The 24,304-nt window shown below is 43.3% G+C and overlaps 1 protein-coding gene across 1 annotated transcript in view; it reads right to left on the minus strand.

Annotated features, from left to right (window-relative positions):
- LOC138303650 (alpha-2-macroglobulin-like) overlaps positions 1-24,304 on the minus strand; it is a 219,124-nt gene that overhangs the window by 37,512 nt on the left and 157,308 nt on the right. The window contains 2 exon segments of the mRNA XM_069242953.1: positions 12,226-12,382; positions 15,749-15,830. Coding sequence (XP_069099054.1) covers positions 12,226-12,382; positions 15,749-15,830 — 239 coding nt within the window.

Raw genomic sequence — 24,304 nt, forward strand, 5'->3', positions numbered from 1 at the left:
AGATAGGTAGAAAGGAGGAGTGAGGGAGGTAGATATCGAACGGGTTAGATAGGGATGATAGAGAGGGGGAGGCGAGTGAGGGAGGGGGATGAGGCAGGAGCAGGAGGGCAGGCGCGGGGAGAAGAAGACGGAGGAGGCAGAAGAGCCGAAGGCAGAAGATAGAAGACAGAAGACAGAAGAGCAGAAGACCGGAGGAACAGAAGAGCAGAAGACCGGAAGAACAGAAGAACAGAAGACCGGAAGAGCAGAAGAACAGAAGACCGGAAGAACAGAAGAACACAGAAGAACACAGAGGAAGATACAGAAAACGAAGAACAGAAGGCAGAAGACCACAGAAGAAGATGAGGAAGAAGAGAGGCGACAGGAGAGGCTGAGAAGCACACAGAAGAAGAGAGAAGACGGGGAAAAGAAGAGTACAGAAGAAGATTACAGACGAGGAGCGAGGAGGAAGAACAGAGAAGAAGAAAAGAAGAAAAGAAGCAGGAGCAGGAGAGAGGGTGAGTAGCGCGGGGCAGAGCGAGGGGCTGGGAGGTGGGGGGTACTTACTGTGAGGTGGGTCTCAGGAACTCAGGAACCTGGAGGAGCTGGAGGAGCTGCAGCGGCAGGGGGAGCGACCTACCCTTGGGTCAAGGGTCTCTACCACTGTCGCGCAGCGGCCGCCATATTAGGTAGGAACGGGGGGAGGGGTCAGCTGGGGGCGAATGGGGGCTGGGGGGCGGGGGCGTGCAGGAGGTCGCGGCGGGAAAGCGCGAGGGAGGGGGGGGGACAGGTAGAGTGAGAAGAGCTTGGGGAGGGGGATTTAAGGGTGGAGGGGGGTGAGTGTTAGGAGGTTTAGGAGATTAGGGAGAAAGATAGGAGTAGGGTTGTGAAGATAGGGGAGGGTGGGTTGTAGAGGTGGGTGAGGGTGAGAGGTAGAGTGAGAGGATAGGTAGATAGGTAATAGAGGGGGTGGCGGGAAGGGGGGGGAGAGATAGAGAAATAGATAGAGAAAATAGATAGACAGAGAAATCGATAGATAGAGAAATAGATAGAGAGATACGTAGATAGGAGGAGGTGGAGAGTGAGGGAGTTAGATAGTGGGATAGAGAGACAGAGAGATAGGTAGAAAGGAGGAGTGAGGGAGGTAGATAGCGAACGGGTTAGATAGGGGTGATAGAGAGGGGGAGGTGAGTGAGGGAGGGGGATGAGGCAGGAGGAGGAGGGCAGGCGCGGGGAGAAGAAGACGGAGGAGGCAGAAGAGCCGAAGGCAGAAGATAGAAGACAGAAGACAGAAGAGCAGAAGACTGGAAGAACAGAAGAACAGAAGACCGGAAGAGCAGAAGAACAGAAGACCGGAGAACAGAAGAACACAGAAGAACACAGAGGAAGATACAGAAAACGAAGAACAGAAGGCAGAAGACCACAGAAGAAGATGAGGAAGAAGAGAGGCGACAGGAGAGGCTGAGAAGCACACAGAAGAAGAGAGAAGACGGGGAAAAGAAGAGTACAGAAGAAGATTACAGACGAGGAGCGAGGATGAAGAACAGAGAAGAAGAAAAGACGAAAAGAAGCAGGAGAGAGGGTGAGTAGCGCGGGGCAGTGCGAGGGGCTGGGAGGTGGGGGGTACTTACTGTGAGGTGGGTCTCAGGAACTCAGGAACCTGGAGGAGCTGCAGCGGCAGGGGGAGCGACCTACCCTTGGGTCAAGGGTCGCTACCACTGTCGCGCAGCGGCCGCCATATGAGGTAGGAGGGGGGGAGGGGTCAGCTGGGGGCGAATGGGAGCTGGGGGGCGGGGGCGTGCAGGAGGTCGCGGCGGGAAAGCGCGAGGGGGGGGACAGGTAGAGAGAGAAGAGTTGGGGGAGGGGGGTTTAAGGGTGGAGGGGGGTGAGTGTTAGGAGGTTTAGGAGATTAAGGAGAAAGATAGGAGTAGGGTTGTGAAGATAGGGGAGGGGGGGTTGTAGAGGTGGGTGAGGGTGAGAGGTAGAGTGAGAGGATAGGTAGATAGGTAATAGAGGGGGTAGCGGGAAGGGGGGGATAGATAGAGAAATAGATAGAGAAAATAGATAGATAGAGAAATCGATAGATAGAGAAATAGATAGAGAGATAGGTAGATAGGAGGAGGTGGAGAGTGAGGGAGTTAGATAGTGGGATAGAGAGATAGAGAGATAGGTAGAAAGGAGTAGTGAGGGAGGTAGATAGCGAACGGGTTAGATAGGGGTGATAGAGAGGGGGAGGCGAGTGAGGGAGGGGGATGCGGCAGGAGCAGGAGGGCAGGCGCGGGGAGAAGAAGACGGAGGAGGCAGAAGAGCCGAAGGCAGAAGATAGAAGACAGAAGAGCAGAAGACCGGAGGAACAGAAGAGCAGAAGACTGGAAGAACAGAAGAACAGAAGACCGGAAGAGCAGAAGAACAGAAGACCGGAAGAACAGAAGAACACAGAAGAACACAGAAGAACACAGAAGAACACAGAGGAAGATACAGAAAACGAAGAACAGAAGGCAGAAGACCACAGAAGAAGATGAGGAAGAAGAGAGGCGACAGGAGAGGCTGAGAAGCACACAGAAGAAGAGAGAAGACGGGGAAAAGAAGAGTACAGAAGAAGATTACTGACCAGGAGTGAGGAGGAAGAACAGAGAAGAAGAAAAGAAGAAAAGAAGCAGGAGAGAGGGTGAGTAGCGCGGGGCAGAGCGAGGGGCTGGGAGGTGGGGGGTACTTACTGTGAGGTGGGTCTCAGGAACTCAGGAACCTGGAGGAGCTGGAGGAGCTGCAGCGGCAGGGGGAGCGACCTACCCTTGGGTCAGGGGTCGCTACCACTCATACATACACTTCCTAAAGAAGATTATAAAAGCTTGCATGTGTGGCCTGTATCTGTGTTCACATTTTTCTACAAGACTTCATGCTTACGTGGAGCTACCACGTCATAGGTGGAGCTACCACATCATAGGTTGTGCACCTCTTCGGTCCTCATGCCATCACTCCCGACACTTCCTTATAGGCCAAACTATAATCTTCCCCGCCATCCCCCAGCCACGCACTCCTCCAAGGAACCCAATGACATCTCTGTGTCCTCATCAAGGATGTGAAATGATAGATAAATTCTAAATTGAGTAGTACAATATGATACAACACCTGCATTGGTGTGTGTCAACATTGCAAAATCATGCAATCCAACAATGGCAAGGCTCATCCTTGAAGATTGTGCGTGAACATGTGTTTCCACTGCAATAACATTAAAAGCAAAGAAATGCTGGATACCTGTACTCTTTAGCGATTAGTAGGAGAAAAATCACAGTACCCTGTCTGAATATAGCAACTAATACGCTTGCAACACCCTAAAACACTCTAAAATGGTGGTTCTTAACCTGAAAACCAGGCACCCCCTGGGGAGTCACAACAGCTACTCACGGGGGCAGTGACTGTTTAGAATATTAAGTAATTGGATTTGTAAAGCAACCATGAATGCAAAAGCAAAATTTTGAAATTTTAAAACACTCTGTGAAATTGAAGGGAATAGGAATATAAAAATCAAGGTGGTTTCCTTAGCTTTACTTGTGGGAGCAGTGCAAAGCAAGAACAGCAAACTGAATCCAGCATGGCCAATTGGTGCCTTCTGTTGGACCACTAGGAGCCTCATTACAAGTTTGGCAGTCATGAGACCGCCAAACTCGCGTTGACGGTCGGACCGCTGTGGGTTTGGCCATCCAACTGCCAAATTTCACCTTTGGCAGTCAGACTGCCAAAGGATCACCATCCCCGCCGGGAAAATTGTTCCTGACGGCATGATAGTGGTCGGGCTTGCAACCAGTTATGGGAGCACTAAACTCAGTGCCGCCTGGCTGATTACAGCCTATCTTTCCACCATCCTTTTTAAGGGGGGGTCCCTGCACTCATGCCCATGGCATGAGCAGTGCAGCAACCCCCCTTTCTAGCACCATCGGAATGTAGACAGTGAGCCTTCCGAGAGTGCTGGAGTGTTAGGATATTGGTGACAGCTCCCTTAAGGGAGCCGAAGCCAATATCCTAACACAGTTCCCACTGGTCAGCCCGGCGGGAACACATTTTACAATGTTGTAGTATGCTCGGGGTGGGAATGTAATCGCTTACATATAGTCCAACGTATTACTTTATCATTTAGAAAAACGATGACAAATTGAAAAGCTCTAAAGTTTTCATTAAAATTAGAATTTTGATAAATACAATATTCGTAAGTTGTGTATTTGTTGGATCTTGACTTGTCTCTGTATTTTTGTACATTGTTTTGAGGTTCCGATTGTTGAATTTGCTTTGGCAGGCATCCCAGTCTTCTGGTACCAATTTAATGGAATTTAATGGGGGTCCACAGAAGTACAAAGGTAAAAAAAAATGCAGCGCTAAAAAGAGCCTTTTCAGAAGTGTGTTCTGTGGCTGAGCTTTAGACAAATTCTTGGAAGCCTGGAATAACGGTGTAGTGATGTATATCACATTGCACTCATTACCCTCTACTTACATACTAGAATGTCAATGCAATTCTCCTGTAACTATGTACAGTTGAGTTGCGATGTCACCCTCTTTGCCGGTGCCAAACATTATGAAAGACCGGTCACTGAGCAGAATTGCTGCTTTTGTTTCAATAGTGAGAGCAAATAACTTTCTAATCAAGCTTCCTGAAGATTTAATCAATAGCTGCAAAGCACACTTTTATTGCTCTGTGTTGCCAGCATTCCTGTTATAGCAGAATTCTATTTGCCTGTTACCACACATTCCGAACCACAGCCGCTTTAGATTGTGACATATTAAACTGCTTAAAATATATTTTGCAACCAATTATACCTGCATATGAGCATGTATTTTGCAGCAAATTACAACTGCATATGAGCATGTTTTCTGCACATTTCAGACAACATCTTTATTTATGCATCTGCAAATCTCTCATTTATAAGAAAGAGACCTAGGATATAAAAGAAAGTTACAAAGGGGTGAAGCTGTGACCATGCAGTATAAGGAAGAATATATCACCAAGTTTCTTCATTTTTTAGTAAAAATCTGTAAATCTTGCCCTTTAGACCGTTCTTCTTAGCCTTCGACTTTACTACTTCTAGGACTGATACCAATAAACCTACCCTTTCCCAATTTGCTGTCCTCCCTGGGGAGACAGGGATTCTTATTCTCCCCTCTATAAAGTGTGGGTTCCCCTAAAATTCTCTCTCACATTCTACATTCAGCATGCCCCTGTCCTTGGCCATGTTTTGGCTGGTCTCCTTGCTTTTCTATCCCTGAGTACTTAGCCCCAAAGAGCTGGTAATAAGCCTTGATAGTCCCAATTCTAAAGAAATCCTCCACTGACCCTTCGATCATCAGAAAGTTTTGTCTCGTCCCACGTCTGTCTTCCAGCTAATATGGTAAAAAAAAAAAAGAAATCAACACTCACCGTTTTCTTTCTTGAGTCCAATCACATCCTTGGCTCCTTCCAGTCAGGCTTCTACCCTCTCCATAGAACTGGGCCTGCCTTGGCATCCACCTTGGATAACCTTGGCTTGGTGGTGGACAAAGGTGGCTTGTTGGCCTTCGTCTTATTCTACCTTCTTGTAGTATTCAACCTGTTTACACACATCACCATGCTATCATATCTTCATCAGATTAGAAAAGGAGGCAGTGCTCTCTATTGAATCACTCATAATTTCTCTGACTGTCCATGAGCCTTTCACTTACCTCCTTTTCATTCAGCTTTCCTAGATGTGCCCAATGGGGCGCCTCAAGCTTCTTTCCTTAGCCCTACCTTCTTCAACTTCTGTATTGCTTCCTGGGCTCTCTTCATTTTCACTTTTTGTCTTTCCTTCATGACCTAAGCAGACAATACACAAATTCTGTTCTACATAAAAAAGATTTTTTTTCCATCTTCAGAATTGTTTCATTGCGGTGGTTTCTTGAATGAACAACAAATCACTAGATACTAAAACCGACAGATTCCAGACACTAATCTTTGGACAGCATCTTCCTCATACTTCTCTTGGTTGGTGGCCTTGCGAACTGCCTTCCTTTTCCAACTGCAGAGTCCAAATTTCAACTGTTGAATTTTGTTGTTGATCAGTTCCTCTCTACTCCCAAATTATAACATTTTCCTCCACATGCTTCTGCCAATTATGTCTACAGGAAAAAAAAGTGTATCTTTTCTCCCTCCCTCCCTCATACACAGGTCCAGGCCACAATACTTCTTGCTTCTATTACTGCAATTTCAGCTTCTTAGAACTTCCATCTCCTTCTTCTCATTCAACACACTGCAAGCCATATCATTCTTAATCTTCCAAAGCGTTGACCCGTCTCATCACCAATTTCCTCTCTTCACTGGCTTACTTATCCTAGGTACATTATTGTAAGCTATAATGAAAAACAAGAAAACACAACTTCTGAGCCTATGCCCCCACAATCTCAAACAACATCCCCTCCAACATTAGAACTGTACCAATCCTACTACAATTGAAGAGGAAACTGAAATCTCAATACTTAAAAAAAAAAAACTTCAGATAGGTTCACTTGTCACTGCTTCCACTTTTCCTCCTTGACCTGGCCCCCTGTAGAGTTCACCATTACTAACCACGGGGTTCATGCTTTAGAAATACAAAAACACACATATATACGCTTAATTCTCCTGTTTTGCCACCATGCATTTCATAAACAAGGTCACAGGAACCTTCAGCTCAAATTTAGGCAAGATTCTCCTTCTCGCTCTCTCCTTCTGCCTCTCTCTTTCTTTTGACCTTACCTATAGTATGTTACTCTCAAATTGAGGGGTCATTGTTCACTTTTATAACGGCCCAACACTGGAACGCTCCTCTTTTTCTATGTAATAAAGAGTAATGGCACACATGCGATAACACAAATCTAAGTAGATCAAAAAAACACTAACATCAGTCAGAATATTATACACACTGCATCTATCTGGAAAGACACCAGAAGTTTATCATTATATAAATTTATTACTCACATATAAGATTCTGAAATACCCAAAATCATATACACTGTATACAGCCATGAATGGCAATCAATTACAAAGCCTATATGTATTCATTAGTACACAGATTGATACAAGAAAAAAGAAATGTATATATCCATTTCAATGTCAACTTCATTGTTCATATTCACAATCACATAATTAATCTAATTAACATAACTGCCTAAACCAAAGAAAGCTCCCTATTTGTTGGTCCGTCGTCAACACGTGTTTCATCCGGGGGAGTACCCCTAGGATTTCCTCAGGACTTCCTTGTGAGATACAGATCCATCCAATGTTTCCTAAAACAATATTACCATACCACACAGGTCAATTACTAATTCTCCTATTCATACATACCCTAATTATGGACTTCAAAAAATTAAAAATTAAAAAAATTTTTAAAAAACAATCATGTGAGTTGGTGAGAACCATGCAAATATCCACCAAAAATAGGTGATGTTTCAATTTCTATCTAAAGTGAACACATCTTTTCATAAATGTTTCGCCCTATCATGCTATGAACCGTGTAGTGATACATAAAACAAGTGAAGCCTCACTATAAAACAAATTAAGATCCTATTTAGTGCCAAAAAATAGTATAAGTTACAAATAAATGAAATTAATTTGAGATAGAATCAAAAATAGTTATGAATATAAATAAGTGTCGTGCTCTTCATTTACTCAAAAGGACCCGATTATGCTACATTATAACCCCCACTAAAAAGAGGTGTGCCCCCCAGTTTATTTAGATTTTACCTTATTAGCTTGATTATGCTCAAGTTTCTATTAATGATCCAGAGTACCTCTTGATTCTCGAAGTAGAGTCTAGTACTGTATAAATACGATAAAAGTAAAATATTTCAATTGTTCAACAATTTATAACGTGTTTATGATATTCATATAATCCCCAAGTAAGCTTACCAGTTCACTTGTGAACTTAAGTTAATTCTAGAACCTCTCTCCACTTATTACTAGCGAATTCACCTATTTTGAAAATTAACACCAATTGGATACTATCCTAGAAATTCAGAGTCTCTATTTACCTGTTGCAGTGTCTAAATATCGGCGAGTACGCTTCCGATTAGTTAAACCGAGTTGCTATCGTGCGTCCATTTTAAATGCCTCGGACGCTACAGCAAAATAGAAAACGGACTATCGCGAACCTAACCGGCTTTGCTATAAACATAAATGATGCACTTACATCTTGCGATCTTCCGATTAGTGAAAACGAGTTACTATCGTGCGTCCATTTTAAATACCTCGGACGCTACAGCAAAATAAAATAGAAAACGGACTATCGCAAACCTAACCGGCTTTGCTGTGAACATAAATAATGCACTTACATCTTGCGATCTCTCTTTTCTAATTGGCAATAAAAGGATACTAGATATCAAGAACGGACTACATTAACTACAAGTGAGTCCAAGAAGAAAAGCAACCACATTAATCCAGTCATTATATCATACTAGAAGCCAATTCCATTCTATATAAGCTCTATATCTATATACTTACAGTTGCCTGACACTCATTCTACTGTATATAATTGAAATTATTTACTTACTTTTACAAATGGTTGCCTTATAAAATATAATAATAATAAAAATAAAAATAAAAATAAAAATAAATAAACATAAATGAAAATAAAATAAAAATAAAATTTCAACTTGTGAGGAGATATGAAACCACATAAACTGTTTTGTGTCAATCTTCTCTTAAATTAATTCTCCAATTAACACTAAATATGTTGAGTATACCACAATTATTTCAAAACATAATATTTTATATATCCTTAATCCTGATTAGTTCAGTATAGATTTGTTCACCGGGACTTTATTTGTTATTTCTCCCCAAGAAAATATTCAATCTCATGATCTGTATTTAATCCTAGTTCAACCGCTCCTAATTTCATGATCCACAGCGATTCCCTTCTTCTCAAGGCTAATTCTCTATTACCTCCCCGTGGGTTCTTTTCACAATGTTCAAAACCAAAATACTTAAAGTCTTTGTGTGCCCCTTGTGCTTTGCATATCATCATATGCAAGGCTATCGGGTAACGTTCATCTAGTTGTTTTATTGCCCTCCAGTGTTCCGAAATTCTCGTCTTAAGTGGGCGTATCGTGCTACCCACATATATCTTCTCACATTTGCAAACAAGCATATAAACTACGAATTTTGTGTTGCAATCTATATGTGATTTTATATATATTTTACTTCCTCTTCTATCAAGAAACTCTTTCTTAGAATGCCATGCCCATTTACACATTGCACATGAACCGCATTTAAAAAAACCACGATTATGTGCACTAAGCCAATTTGCCTTAGTTTCCTCTGGTATGTAACTTGGACTTAAAATACTGTGGAGGGTGTTTCCCCTTCTAAACGACACCTCCGGTCTCATGCCTATATATTTCTTGAGCACCTCATCTTGAGTCAGTATTGGCCAATGTTTTTTTCATTATTTTCAAAAGTTTCTGAGAAACCTCCGTGTAATCTAAAACAATCCTCAATCTCCGAGCACTATTCCTCTTGACCTCCTCATTCTTTTGAGTTGTTGGTGACAGTGTCTGTGAACGGGAGGTTTTAAGAGCCTTATTTCGAGATTTAATTATATTGTTATCCGAGTAACCTCTCACTTTAAATCTATGCTCCATATCAACAATGGTATCATAAAAATCACAATCCCTACTGCAAATCCTTCTCGCTCTGATCATCTCACCCAGCGGTATAGCCTCTATTTGGTGTGGTGGGTGTGAGCTTGACGCATGCAATATAGTGTTGCAGGAAGTGCTTTTCCGAAAAAGTCTACTTTCTATCCTATTGTTCTCCACAAACAATTCTACATCTAAAAATTCTATTTTGAACTCACTATACTTATATGTAAATTTAATATTCACATCATTTTCATTAAGGTAATCACAAAAGGTTTCCAACGCTACTGCATCCCCTGTCCATATCATAAGACAGTCATCAATATATCGCCCCCAATAGAGGATATATGAGTGCCAATTCGCCGCTCTAGAGCCCCAAACCCAATTTTCCTCGAACCATCCCATAAACAGATTAGCATACGATGGTGAGAATTTCGAGCCCATCGCTACACCCTGTTTTTGTCTAAACCAACTTTGTTTGACCAAAAAATAGTTGTTATTGAGTATAAGATCAATCATATCCAGCAACATGTGTGTATGTTCTAATAGGCTCGCCGATCTCTTGTTTAGAATGTATTCTAATGCTTTCAAGCCCCAATTATGTTGAATACTAGTGTAGAGAGCTGTCACATCTAACGTTACCAAAAACATCCCTGGTTCCCATTGGATATCTGACAATAGACTAAGTACATGTTTCGTGTCATTTATGTGTGAAGGTAAATTATTAACAAACGGTTGTAAAAAAACATCGACAAATTCTGACAGCCTCTCAGTAGGCCCTCCTATGCCCGAAACTATCGGTCTCCCCGGTGGAAATTTGGATTGTTTATGAATTTTCGGTAATGTGTACAGACACGGGTATTTGGGACGAAATACTTGTAGATACAGAAATTCTTCTTCATTCAGTAAATCTTTATCTCTCCAGTTCCTTAACATTCTATTGATTTTCCCTGTCAGAGCTGACATTGGATTATACGAAAGTTTCTCATAACATGCAATATCATTTAATTGTGTGCTCATTTCCAACTCATAATCTGTGCGATTCATTACCACTATGTTTCCTCCCTTGTCCGCTTTTTTGATAGTTAAGTCCACATCTGATTTCAAAGTCTTTAGTGCCTCGTATTCCTCTTGTCTCAAATTTGATCTTCTCCATTGTACCTTCTTCGTTTCTTCTTTATCCAAATCATTCCAAACTAATCTAAAAAATGTTTCTATATTACTGTCCATAGTTGATTTGGGTACCCAAGTTGATCTTCGTTTTAAACCACTCGCAATATGTTTGTCGTGAGAGATACTTAGATCTTGTAAGATTGAAGACGTGGTTATTGGATCTCCCTCATAGTCTGTGATTGTCATTAATGTTACAGTGTCATAAACATCCTGAATCGACAATTTGCTCAATGCTCCTATTCCAATTGGAGACGTTTCTATATCAATTGCACGTGATTCAAAATATCTCTTAAGTTTCAATTTCCTTATAAATTTGAATAAATCAATTTTAGATTGACATACATTGCCCTTAACCGCTGGACAAAAACCAAGTCCTTTATTCAAAAGTGATAACATCTCCAAGGAAAGTTGCTTATCTGACAAATTGACCACATTATTCTCTGATTCAACATTTATGTCTATGTCTTTTTGTCCCGTGACCTTGTTTTCATACCCACATAGGTGTCGCCCTTGGTTACCTCTTTTTCCTCTCCGTGTCCTCCTACCCAATTCCTTTTCTGATTTATCTCCCAATTGCCTTGCTTTATTCTTTTCAATTCTTGTAAAAAACCTACTGCTTGCGAGTCAGGTCCCAAATGCACATCTCTAGTCTCAATATCACTACTATCTGTCACTAAACTACTTCTAGAGGTGGATGCTGAGTCTATCAAATTATTAGGTTCCGCTGTGGAAGCTGCACTCTTTACCAAGTGGTCATATTTACGTGAAAACGTAAACACTCTACCATTACACACTGCATCTATCTGGAAAGACATGCAGTGTGTATAATATTCTGACTGATGTTAGTCTTTTTTTGATCTACTTAGATTTGTGTTATCGCATGTGTGCCATTACTCTTTATTACATTGTTAAGATATCCCTTCGGGATATCGTGAAGGTAACATTTGGAGGGTGGTTACCTGAGTCTATGTGCACCGTGTCAATTGAGTTATGTTAAGTTATAATTGTTAGAAGTAGGAGCGCCAATCACTCACCACTTCACCCGCTCCTCTTTTTCTACCCATCACCATCTGTCTGATGGATCTATTTCCTTAAATCTCTGAAAACTCTACTTGCCTGCTCCTCTCTTTAATTGACCCGCATTGTGATTCTACAGCTCCCTTCCTTCATGTAAGATACCATGCTGCTGACAGCTGTGCTTAATAAATATCTTTCATCAATAACAATAATGCTAATCACCTAAGATCTCCTTGGCTTTGTAAAGGAACTTGGACTTAAGCCACACTCCTCAATGACTTGCAAAACCCTCAGCTGTGCATGAGGGGACGTCCTGTCTTGTACTGACAGCAAAGTTAGAGTTATTCACTTCCACTTGGCGTGCTACAATGTCAAGGCCCAAGGAAAGGCAACGTTCCTGCAAGGGATTAAGACATTGCTTTGTGAAGTCTCCCATACCTTCAGTGCATTGTTCAAGAGTTTTCCGGAACTGTTGAAGCAGCCACTTTCCAGCTGATGCTCCTTGAGATACGTGAGGGCTTGGTCGATGTACACCTTGTCAACATATATGTCGTCCTTGGCCTGACCAAAGGACTTCATGACAAAAGCAGTGAGCCTGAGGAGACAGAAAATAAGGGGGTGGGAATGATGGAGCATAGTAGTTGTAGAGAATTGGAGTGACAGAAAGGGGAAGGAATTGAAAGTTGGAAAGGAAAGAGTGAGAGATGACAAGGAAGAAATCCCGAAGATTGGAAGAAGATGAGTAAATGATACAAAAGGCACAGGGTGATACCAGGTGAGAAAGGGAGGCTTGTAGATACTGGGGACAGGGTTGCAAATGGACAGGCAAGTGTGAGAGGAACAGAGGTGTAGAGAAGAGGAGAAAAAGATGACAGAAGGGACTATAAGTGGATGTGGAGGCAAGGGAATTGTGAATACAGGAAATGAGAAGCTAGGTGATAATCCGAGAAAAAAGAAGGAGGCAAACAACTGAACTAAAATGACATGTTATACCACAGTGGTTCCTTAACATTGATTTTAGCAGAGATACCATGCTGTAATGAGTGTAATGTCTGAGTTAGCTTGTTTCCATTTTCAGAAGGATTGGTGTACACAAACCAACTGCCTGGGGAAGCTTGCAGTGTACTAGGGGACATATTTTGTCAGATTGACACCTTTGACAAGTACTAAACTCACACCCAAGGTTTTAGGTAGTGGTACTAGAGTGTGTTGAGATGACATTCAGATCACACGGGGCACTGTATTGTAAAATAGCTCATTGTTTATTCAAATACACAAGGGTGATGGACAGTGAAAACTAGTAGGTCTCCCATCCCACAAGCCCGCCATCTTGTATCCAAGTACTGGTTGCTGTCATGGTAAGTGAAGTAGAGTCCAGTATTCCTAGCATTCTGAACGGGCAAACACTAATTAAACCAACCTACTCAACAGGTATGCTCACAAATGTAAACTAAGCAACATTCCAGGCGTAACAGAAATTAAGTTACATAGGTCCTCATTATGAGGCCCGAGCGCCAGAAGACCGCCCACCATATGATGGGTACTTCTGGATTTCCACCACACTTTGGGCAGAAATCCAGCAGTAATCGTGCTGGCGGGTGGAGGCGTTCTGGCAGTTCTACCTCTGGCCCCCACCCCAGCAGTAGGAAACCGCCCGCTGTATTATGGGCCATAATACGGTCTGGTGGTGTCCTGCGGGCGTGGCGCTGCTGGTGGTGGAAGCACCCCTTCCTGTTTCCTGATCGTCCAACAGGGGAGCAGGGTGGGAGCGTGGGGAGTGTTGTGTGTGTATGAGTGTGTGGTGTCTGAGTGTGTCTTTGCATGTAAGTGTGTATGCGTGTGAGTATGCGTGTTTGGATGCGCGTATGTTGTGAATGCGTGTGAGTATGGGTGTTTGGATGCATGTATGAAAGTTGTTGTGAATGCATGTATGGATGTGTGCTTGAATGTGTGTATGAAGCTTGTGAATGCATGTGTGGATGGGTGCTTGAATGCGTGCATGAAGGTTGTTGTGAATGCATATATGTAAGTGTAGGTGAATAGGTGTATGCGTGGTGCGTGTGGGTGTCTGTGTGCATGTATGTGAGGTGGGGGCACGTAGCTGAAGGAGGGTGTTGGGTGCTGTGGCTGAAGGGTGACGGGGGGTCTACAGCTTGCAGGTGGGTAGTGTGAGGGGGCCATGTATTGGTGACACGGTAGCCTATCTGCCATGGTTTCGTGGCGGTGCTACTGCCGCGGAAAGCCTGCTCCTGATACAGCCGTCAGTCTTCTGTGGGCCGCCTGGCGGTATGAGTGGAGATGTGGCAGGTTGGCAGTGGCTAACCCGCCACACTCATAATGTGGTGGTTTGCACCGCTAGCCTGTTGGTGGTAGGACCGCCAGGGTCCATAGTCTTTGTCCGCCAAAGAAAAAACTGTGTTGACACCTTGTCCTACTGTTAACCTCTCAACAGCCTCCTGTTTGCTTTCGGAGTGCTGGTGGACCTGCAAGGAGCCAAGTACAGAAGTAAACAATACTTTTACAGCTTTCTAAGTTTTGTTAATGCTGTTTTTATACTTTCTCATAACCAGGGTTGCAATGGAAGTGCCAGGGGCTTCTTGTGAAAGGCAGAGATAGCAGTTGTAACCCCTGGTTACGCATAAAAAGGGGCAATAAGGTGTTAGTGTTCTGGGATACCCTACTCATTGCTGTCGTATAAGCAGGTTACTGGCATCTTTGAGGAAAGGCCGTCACAAGTTGAGGGGGAGATGGAAGCAGAGGGCATTGTAATGGGGAGGAGGAAGTAAGGACACAATAATCAGGTACTGGAGTAATTTAAATACTTATAAGGTTTTTACAATGTAATTATTACACATCACAGTTTCCCATGGATCGGGGACAGACATGTAAGAAAACTGGGCAAGTTTCAATCACCCGATGAAGGAGGTGGTTTCTGTAATTGTACCAAAAATGTGCCTCTCTTCCCTGTTACCCAGCTTCCCCATTGTCAGGTCCATTTTTTTCGAGCCTATTGAAAATGTACTTTTCTATCAAAATTTGATCAATGACGACAAGAGAAGGAACAAATGTAAATAATACATGACTTAGGTGTAATAATCCTTCCTCAAGTCACTAATTGTAATATCACATTTAGGTTCACGCCTCTTACCTTTCCTTCTTCCCCAGTCCACCTCCCAATCTTAGAAGCTGTTTCAGAGGTATGTGCCACCATCTTAGCTTCTGTGTCCATATGCAAAATACTCTGTACTTGCAAATTACTGATTTGTTCTTCTCTTCTTAATGTTATAGAACCAACCGACTGAATGCCACCTGTTTGATCTTCTCTACTTTTTAGCTTCTGTTAGTAGGGTTTTTGAAGTCTCCATTTATTCAACCATCCTTTAATGTGTGAATCCTTCCACTCTTATTCTTTCATCTATCCATGTTATTTATACATTCATCCATTTTCACTCTTTCATGCATTCCTTGTCCACTTGAATGTCTCATCATCCAACCATCTATTTAATACTAACACACCTAGCCACATTTTCTTCTTTTATTTATGTCACTACACACATATTCTTCCACTTTTCTTTCCTGGTCTTTGTGCTTATTCAACCATACATGTATTCAGCTATCCTAAAACAATCACTCACCTATTCAGTCATCCATTTTCCTAATTTAATTCATTGTTCCAGTAATCCAGATTCATATTCTCACTCATCTCACTGTTTTATCAATGCATTCATCAGCAGTTCCATTGATTTATTCAGTACCCATCCATCCATTCTTCCATTCTTCCTTCCATCCATCCATCCATCCATCCATTCATCCAATACAAAATGTGATTGAAACACACTTGGCACAACATATCCTGACCATTCTTTTAACAAATTGCACACACAGCTGAAATGTGGCACACCTCATAAACTTTCCTGGCTCACTTTTACAGGCAGCGATACAGGGGCACAGACACACTTACCAGGTGTTCCCTTCCTGATCGCTTTTGCCAAAAGCGCTGTAAGACCCATCATCATGCTTGTAGTTCAGCTGCCGCTGGTACCCTGCGGAAAAAGAAATGAAGTGAGAGGCCATATTTCTCATTTTCAGTTCCAGACGAACATTTCTTCTGTTGCCTGAAAGTAGCATCACATCCCTAATCGATCGAAAGGAAGGGCCTCAAAGTTATTTGAGGGAATATGCAAATAAATTAAAAAGGCAAAACGCTGTGAAGCAGGGGCATTCAACATTTATCAACAAAATAGACTTCAAGCACGATTTTCATGATAACTAATGTTTACATGATGCCCCATAGGATTTAGTGGGCTCAATTTGTTTGCATCTATGGGTCCAAACAACAGGTCGAAATTGCCTGATTGAAAAGCATAATGCAATGTGCAGTCCCCCAAAGCATAGCCTCTTTATAATCTTTCTGACTGTCTGACTTGTATCCTTTCACTGCTCATATTTAGGGAACTGTTTTTTCATTTTCTTTAGGCGCTCCATGAGAGTTCATGTCTTTTTGGGATCTCTCCATCACGTGCTGCTTCCTCCTTGTCAAATCCCACAAGCTCAGTCCCAGAGTGCTTCATATTGCACCCTCTTCTTTTTTGCTCTCGCCTTTATTTCCTGCTTTTTCTTTGACCTGCTCTCTGAATCCCATTGTATTGCTCCCTCCTTTGCCGGTACTGTCAATTGCTTCCTCGTCTTTTGCTTTTTAATATTGTGTTTTTAATTATTATGCCCCATCTGGTGCACCCCTCATCTGATATCAGTTGCTTCCCTCCCACCTCCATGCTCCCTTACCTGGAACTTTAAAGTTAGATGTTTTAGTGAGTCAAGAACTACCATTAAAAAATACAAAAAAACACTGACATGTGCCCGTTAGTTTATTTAATTAACTATAAGTGCACCCCCATCAAGCACTGATTATGACTTCACATATTACCTTGGGGACAGCGATACTCATTAGTAATTTGAGCAATACTGTTCTTTAAATCTGAGTAATGCCATCAATGATGTCATTTAACACGTAATGAGTCATGCAAAAACATATGCGCAGGTAATTCACCTCCCACGCATGATGGATGAGTGGATACTTCAACAAGGAGGGTGTCTTGAAAAATGTGGGAGCACCCACAAATGTAAGAGTTTTTGGGTAGTCATAAACTCTGTGACCCATCACTGCCAGGAAAACAGTCAGAAATGTACTCCTATCTAGGGGAAGAGTACATTAATTCCCATTGTGTGTAACAGAAAAGAACACACCCAAAATTGATAAGGATGTAAGGCAAAGAGTTTCTTCAATGCAGAATCAGTTTTGTAAGCACAATTGTACAGCATATAGACTGTGCAAGAGAGAGCAATCACCTCCACTTGGAAGTAATTAGGATTTTAGAAATCTCTTCCAAGAGCACTCCAAGAAACCTATGTCTGTTGCAAGGTCCCATGGGTAGTCTGGAAAAAGTATGCACATTTCTGTAATTCAAAAGTCTTCACCCATGCAAGGAAGTAAACCTGCATGTGCAGATATGCATTTTTGTGAAATAAGCACATTTGTATGCAGATTCATAGAAAGCCAGGCTTTTTGATGGTTGTCCCCCCACTTTTTGCCCCCATTCGAACTGATAGATGGTGGTTTTTTACTTTGACAGTGTACTGAAACCTACTAACTAGGCTCCAGTGCCAGTGTTCTTTCCCCTAAAAACAAAATACCCAATTGGCAAAGCAACCCTGTAGGTCCTAAGAAATGGTGTTGGAAAGTGCCACTGTTTGACATGGTCACCCCCACTTTTTGCCTGGGAACTTATGCAATTTAGACAGAAAGGGCACTGGGTTCCTGCTGACCAGGTCCCCAGTGCCAGATTTCTTTCCCTAAAACTTTACAATTGTTCCCCAATTGGCAATACCTCAGTAAGTCCCTAGTAAAAGGTACCCCTGGTACCTGGCCATGGGTACTAAAGAGGATCCCTAAAGGCTGCAGCATGTATTGTGCCACACTCAGGCACCCCTCAGCACACACATGACAACTGCTATTGCAGGCCGCGTCACATGGTACATGACAAGTTGAGAAGACAACATGGGCCACCTCCTGAGTGCCATGCCTACAAACACTGCATGCAGCATTGGTAAGTCACCCATAGAGCAGGCCTTAAAGCCCTAAAGCAGAGTACACTAAACTACATGTGTGGACATATCTGCATGAGCAGATATGCCCCTGTGATGTCTAAGACGAGTTCCCCAGCTACATGATAACTTCACTGACACTGAAGGTGTTTGATATCTTGTATTAAGAAGCCCACACTGATTCCAGTGATGGATTAATTAATACATGAATCAAAGGGCACCTTAGGGGTGCCTCCTGAAAACCTACCAATTACTAGCCTACTGGCTGACTGGTCTTGACCAGCCTGCCGCCACAGACAAGTTTCTGACCCCCTGGAGGTGATAGCCCATGCCTCTGAGGCCAGAAATAAAGCCTGCTCTGGACGGAGGTGTTGCAACCTCCTCCAAGCAGGAAGACTAGTTATCAGCATATCAAGGCAGGAGGCTTCAAAGGCCTCTGCTGCCTTTGTTATGCGACCTCCAGATCCCTCAGTCAATGGAGATGCCACTCTCCCTTCGTGCACATTTGCCACCAGGCCAAGCAGGAAACTTTCTGATCAGTAGGTGTGTTCCCCATCTGTCTAGTTCCACCACATAGATGGACCACCTGATGTGAACACAAGACTTAGAATTCCACAATTGGTTCTTAGTGGAAGTAGGCTCATTGGATCAGGGATATGCCCACTCTCCAAAGGAAGTGGTCATATCAAGGGTGTAGACACTCTAAAGGTAAGCATCACATTGGCTAGTACCTGTAACATCCCTAGATTCAGTATTTAGATGGCACCCCTGATGCCAGGAAATCAGATTCGATGAATCCAGAAGACAAGGAAAAAGAAGAGCTGTGAAAAAGTGAGCAAAGAAGACTTGCTGTGGACCTTTAGCACCAAACTCTGCTTGCCTGCACCAGTCTCAATGATCGTGACAATGTGACTTGTCCTGCAGTTGAGCACCTGCCATGAATCCCAGTAGACTGCCAGTCCTTTACAAATTGCCAGCAAACTCCCTTGGTGCAGAGGAGCTACTCCCCTGCAGTTTGCAGGCAACAAAACAGCAGAGTTAGGTACAATGACTTGCAGCTCACCAGCCAGCCTGACGCTGCAGGCACCCAGGAAGAGGCACCTGTGCCTCAGAAGGTCAGACCTGTCGACTAACCAAGTGTGAAGACACCAGGATCAACCATAGTAGCACACCACCAGTACTCTGGGTACTGGACTCCCTGCACAAAGCCAAGACCGTGAGAGTCCAATTGGGACTCCCACTGCACCGAGCAGCCATCGAGGGATGTCAGCACCACAGATATCCACTTCCTGAGTGGCCCTGCCATCCTGCTTTTGCACCCTCAAACCAACGAGACCGACAATCTGGAGGTATTTGATGCACCCAGCCCAGCCAACCTCTCTATCTATGCTGCACCCGAGCTCCCCAGCCCGGGTATCAGAGAACCAACTGTGCCTTTGTGTCTAAAGGACCCTACGACCCATGCCTCACATTCTGAGCTCCCAGACTTGTCCACAAGTCCCCCTCTGCAGCCCGTTTCTAGGTGGTCCCCCTTCCACCGGCATAGCATGCACCTCAGCACCCAGCCGCCTCAGGGCAGGTAACGAGTAACTGTTTGTGGTACTTTGTACCTTGGCTCCCTCCGACCCCAGGTCCTGAAGGAGACCATCAGAAACTAACTGTAAATAACTGTATGCAAAATATGCCTTTTCCCTATAGGAAAGCATTGCTGCATAAAGACACATTTAAGCGAACATTTACTTACTTGGAAAAATCGATATTTAAACAAGTACGAAGTTCTTGGTATCAAAATTTACATAAAACATGTTCCATTTCTCTAAATTGGTCTCAGATTTATTCTTTGAGTGTTTATCTCATGTATTGCCTTTGCGTGTACAACAGATGCTCAGCACTATCCTCTGACAAGCCTTAACTGCTCATCCGTACTAGCACAAAAGAGAGCATTTAGTGTTGTCAATTGTGCCTCTGTAAAACAATTGGGGTCAGCTTCCTGCAAATGGTACTCCTGGTACTAGGGCATGGGTACTAAAGAGAGTCTCTAAGGGATGCAGCATGTTTATGCCACCCGAGGGACCTCCATACAAATTCCATGCAGAGTGCCATAGCAGACTGAGTGTCATAGTACAAGCCATGAGTGAAAACACGACATGGCAAACTTATTGTGTGCAATGCCAAAGTCACTACATATAATATATGTACATGACCTCTACAATAGGCCTTAAAGCACAAATGGCAGAGTGCAATATATTCAATGTAAGGACATATCTGCATGAGCAGATATACCTCTGTGATGTCTAGTTCTATTACTAGATATTGCAAATGAACAGGGAAGCCATCTTATGGTATGTACTGGGAACTGGTCATTACGAGTTACCCATCTACATAATGGCTTCTCTGAAACCTATGTTGTTTGGTATCAAATAAAAAAAATCCACACTGATGCCAGTCTTGGATGCAATATGGCATGCACCCACAGGGTATCTTAGAGGTTTCCCTTGAAACACTACTAGCCCTCTAGTGTGCTGGCTGACAGGTATCGACCAGCCAGCCACTACAGATGAGTTTCTGGCACCCTGGAGGCGAGAGCCTGCATTCTCAGAGGTCAGAAACAATGCCTGCTCTGGAGGAAGGTGTTATCACCTCCTCCAGCAGGATGGCCTGTAAATCAGCATATCTGAGCTGGAGGCTTCAAAGCCTCTGCTACCCTTTGACATGCAACTCTGGCTTCCCCCAGACCTGGGAAATGTCGCTCCCTGCCCAGAAGCTTGTTTGGCAGCAGGACAGTTGGGAAATTAACAATGAAAGTAGGTGTGTTGCACTACCAGGCTAGTCATACCCTTACAGTAGGTTGCATGATCTGCCCCATAAAGGAAGGTGTCCACCATCCTCTTTTTGGTGGAATTAGGAATTCTGGGACAGGGTTATGCCCACTCCACAAAGGAAGTGGTCATATACGGTGTGTGATCACCCCAGGGGTGAGAAGCCCATTGGCTTATGCTCACCTAAATGCCCTTAAATTGAGTATTTAGGTGCCCCCCTGATGCCAGGACGTTTGATTAGTTTGACTGAAGAAGAAGGAGGACAAAGAAGAGCCTAGCACAGCAAGAACTGAGGTCCTGCCTGGACTTTTGGCACCAAACCCTGCCTACCAGCTGCTGTCCTGACAATAACCAGGACCCGACTCATCCTGCCACCGTGAATCTCCCAAAAGCCTCACAGGGTTGCCAGTACTTCGTAAAACAGCTAGCATCTCCTTGGAGTGGAGGAGACACATCCCTGAAATCTGCAGGTACCAACCACGATGTCCAGTCCACCAATCTGCTGACCACTGTGCCCACTGATGCACCAGTAACCCAGAAGGAGGTCATCATCGTCCCGGACGACAGACCCATCTCCCCACAAAGTTTGGAGACACCAAGTCCACCAGGAGACACCCTCCACCAATGCCCAGGGTATCAGAGCAGTTGGAAAAACCAAGGCTTGTTTGTGCCTGAACCAGATACCACAGCCACAAAACAACAAACTGCACCCAAGGGATGAAAGAATCTATGAGGCTGCCCACAAGAGGGGCCAGACTGTCTGTCTTTCCTCCCCCTCTGCAGGCCTAACCAAGCACTGTGAGCGCTCTTGATGCAGGGGACCACCAACCAAAACCCTCTGCACCCAAGCGCCCTGGCCCCGGTCCAGCAGTATCGACTGTGCCCGCTTGCTTCCAGGAACCTCAGGAACTGAGCCCCAGGTTGGGAGCTCCCGGACTTGTCCTCCTCTTCAGCCTGTTTCCAGAAGCCCCATACTTTTGCCAATCATGCAGTGTGCGAGGCACCCGACCCATCCAGCACCTCTGCGCCCAGACTCCCCAGGGCAGGTAAAACTGAACTGCTGGTATTTCTCGTGTCCTTGCCCCCTAGCATCCTATGACCTAAAGGGGACTCCCAAGATACTTCTGTAAATACCCATGTGCAGTACATGTACTTTACTCACTGAAAGTAATTACCGGGTAAAAGTGCATTGATGTATTTTACTTATCCCACTTTGAATAAAAACTCCACAACAGTACTTACCTTACTTTGAAGATTTCTGGTGTCAAACCATAATATTAAGTGTTGTATTTTTCTACAATTGGTCTTGAGTTTCTTCTTGAGTGTGTCTCATTTATTGACTCTGTATGTTCCACAAATGGTTAGCACTACTCTCTGATAAGCCTAAACAGCTTACCCATATTACCACAAAAGAGAGCATTTAGGGAATTTAAGTTAAGCCTCTATCAACCAAAAAGGGTCACCTGTACTATCTGCATAGTATACCCTACATTGGTACACTACATAGATAGCCACCATCCTACAAGATTTAACAGGGGAATATTCTGATAATGAGATATTGCTCCAGTCTTTCTGGACCAAAACTACACAACCCCCAAAACTGTCATCAATAAAGAATACACACCTATGATGCAACAATCAGGTGATAGCAGGACTTTTGTTTCATACTAGGGGCCACATTTACAAGAAAGAGTTGCATCAGCTTTAATGCACCACTTTTCTTGCACCTCCCTGTGCCGTCTAACGACACCATGTGTGAGCCGTTTTTACAATACGGCACACCATGGCACACATTAGGACAATAGCATCCTAATCCATGATGCTAATGTGGTACTTTGCAGGATTAGCGGCATAAATTGTGGGGCTAACCTTGCAAAGTAAATGGAGGCCCTTTGAAAGAAAAGGGGTGTCATTTTAAAACCTGCCTAGGGCAGACTTTAAGAATGACGCCAAAAGTGGTGCAGTGATCGGTTGTAAATTTCAGTGCGCCATTTATACAGGCCTCCCTGTTTGGAAACGGCCCCATTGCATACATTATGCCTGGCGCAAGCATGATATGGCGCAAGGGGTTACAAAGTGGTGCAATGCATGCATTGCGCCACTTTGTAAATATGGCAAAGGAGAATGGTCTCCTTAACACCACATTAGCGAACAAAAAAATTATACTAATGTGGCACTAAGAGGTGCTAGGGCCTTGTAAATTTTGCCCTTGGAATTACACTATGGAGCTGGTACAGAACATACACATGGACTGCAGCAATGAAGTGATGAGTAGGGGGTGAATGCTATGAAGTAGACAGAAAAAGTGGGTTCGGTCCTCGAGATAATGTTTAAAACAATGAGGCCAACTATTGCAATCCACAGTCCAATTGGTATGTAACTTGGCTAAAATCATAGTTTTAATAGGCAATTTTTTTAAACGAAACTCATGAAATATTACAGTGCTAGTATGCAATGCCAGAAATGTCAGATCCACCGAGGAGGCATTGAAGGGCTCGTCTTTCCAACGAATCTTGGTAAAATGATTGCAAAATGGAGTATTCCTCAATGTAAGTTTCCTAGAAATTGGCTACAAAGTCAAATGTTTTACAAGTAGCTTATATAATTTTGGTATGCAGTCTTACATACCACCAATCATTTCAAGATCTCCATAGCATTTTTATTCAATTCAATCTTCAAACTCTTTATGGAAGACGGCATATAATATGACTGAGAATGTACTAGAAGGAAGCAGAATGGTTACAAAATCTCATGCACTGTGCAGATTGCAGGGCTCTCCCTCAGGATAGACAGATCCTCCAAGCTCAGACACTAGGAGTTAAACTCAGGTTACTGTGACACGACAGGTCAGCTGGCAGACATATCCTTAAGGCTACACCAATTTTACAGCTTGTTGCTTCAGACGGCAGCACTGATTATCATGCTATAAATATGCACAATATTTATCAATATAGATGGAGAAATGCCTCCACAAAAAAAAATATATATATCAGCAGACGCATTCATTTCCCTCTGACACCAAGGAAGAAGTATCAGCAATGAATGTCCACAAGTTATCAGAAATTAAAACACAAATATCAGCTTTATGTACATCATCAAGCCTCGGATAAGCAAACATTTTATTCCCAAAATCAGCTTCAAATTTGCAGACAAACTTCAAACGTTGTTGCCAAAAAACAGGTTTTCATTTTGTGCAAACGTATAGTTTCTTATCTGTTGGTGTAGTTTTGCAGCTTCAACAATTTTCTGGATTTATGTACTGTGCATCATTCCGACATCTAGTGTTTGGGTCTGGAATTCTCCACTATTTTGTAGTCCTAATTTTATTTTGTTGTTGTTCGTCGATGGGCCCCTATTTGGTGTATCCTGTTACGTTGTACTCCTTCTTCAGGAAGCTCCCACCTTTGGTTGCCATCTTCATATAGTTTTATTCTTCTGGTAACTTGTTCTCTTCTTCCATTCTTCTTGGTGAAGGAGGGTGGGTACATCTACAAGTAAGAAACTACGATTTGCAGCATTAATCTTTTCTGGATTCACATGCTGTGCATAGATTTTGTAGCAGTTTGATACTTTTGTGGTGGTTGGGTTGAAGA

Source organism: Pleurodeles waltl, chromosome 7 (genome assembly GCF_031143425.1).
Source record: "Pleurodeles waltl isolate 20211129_DDA chromosome 7, aPleWal1.hap1.20221129, whole genome shotgun sequence".
NCBI lineage: Eukaryota > Metazoa > Chordata > Amphibia > Caudata > Salamandridae > Pleurodeles > Pleurodeles waltl.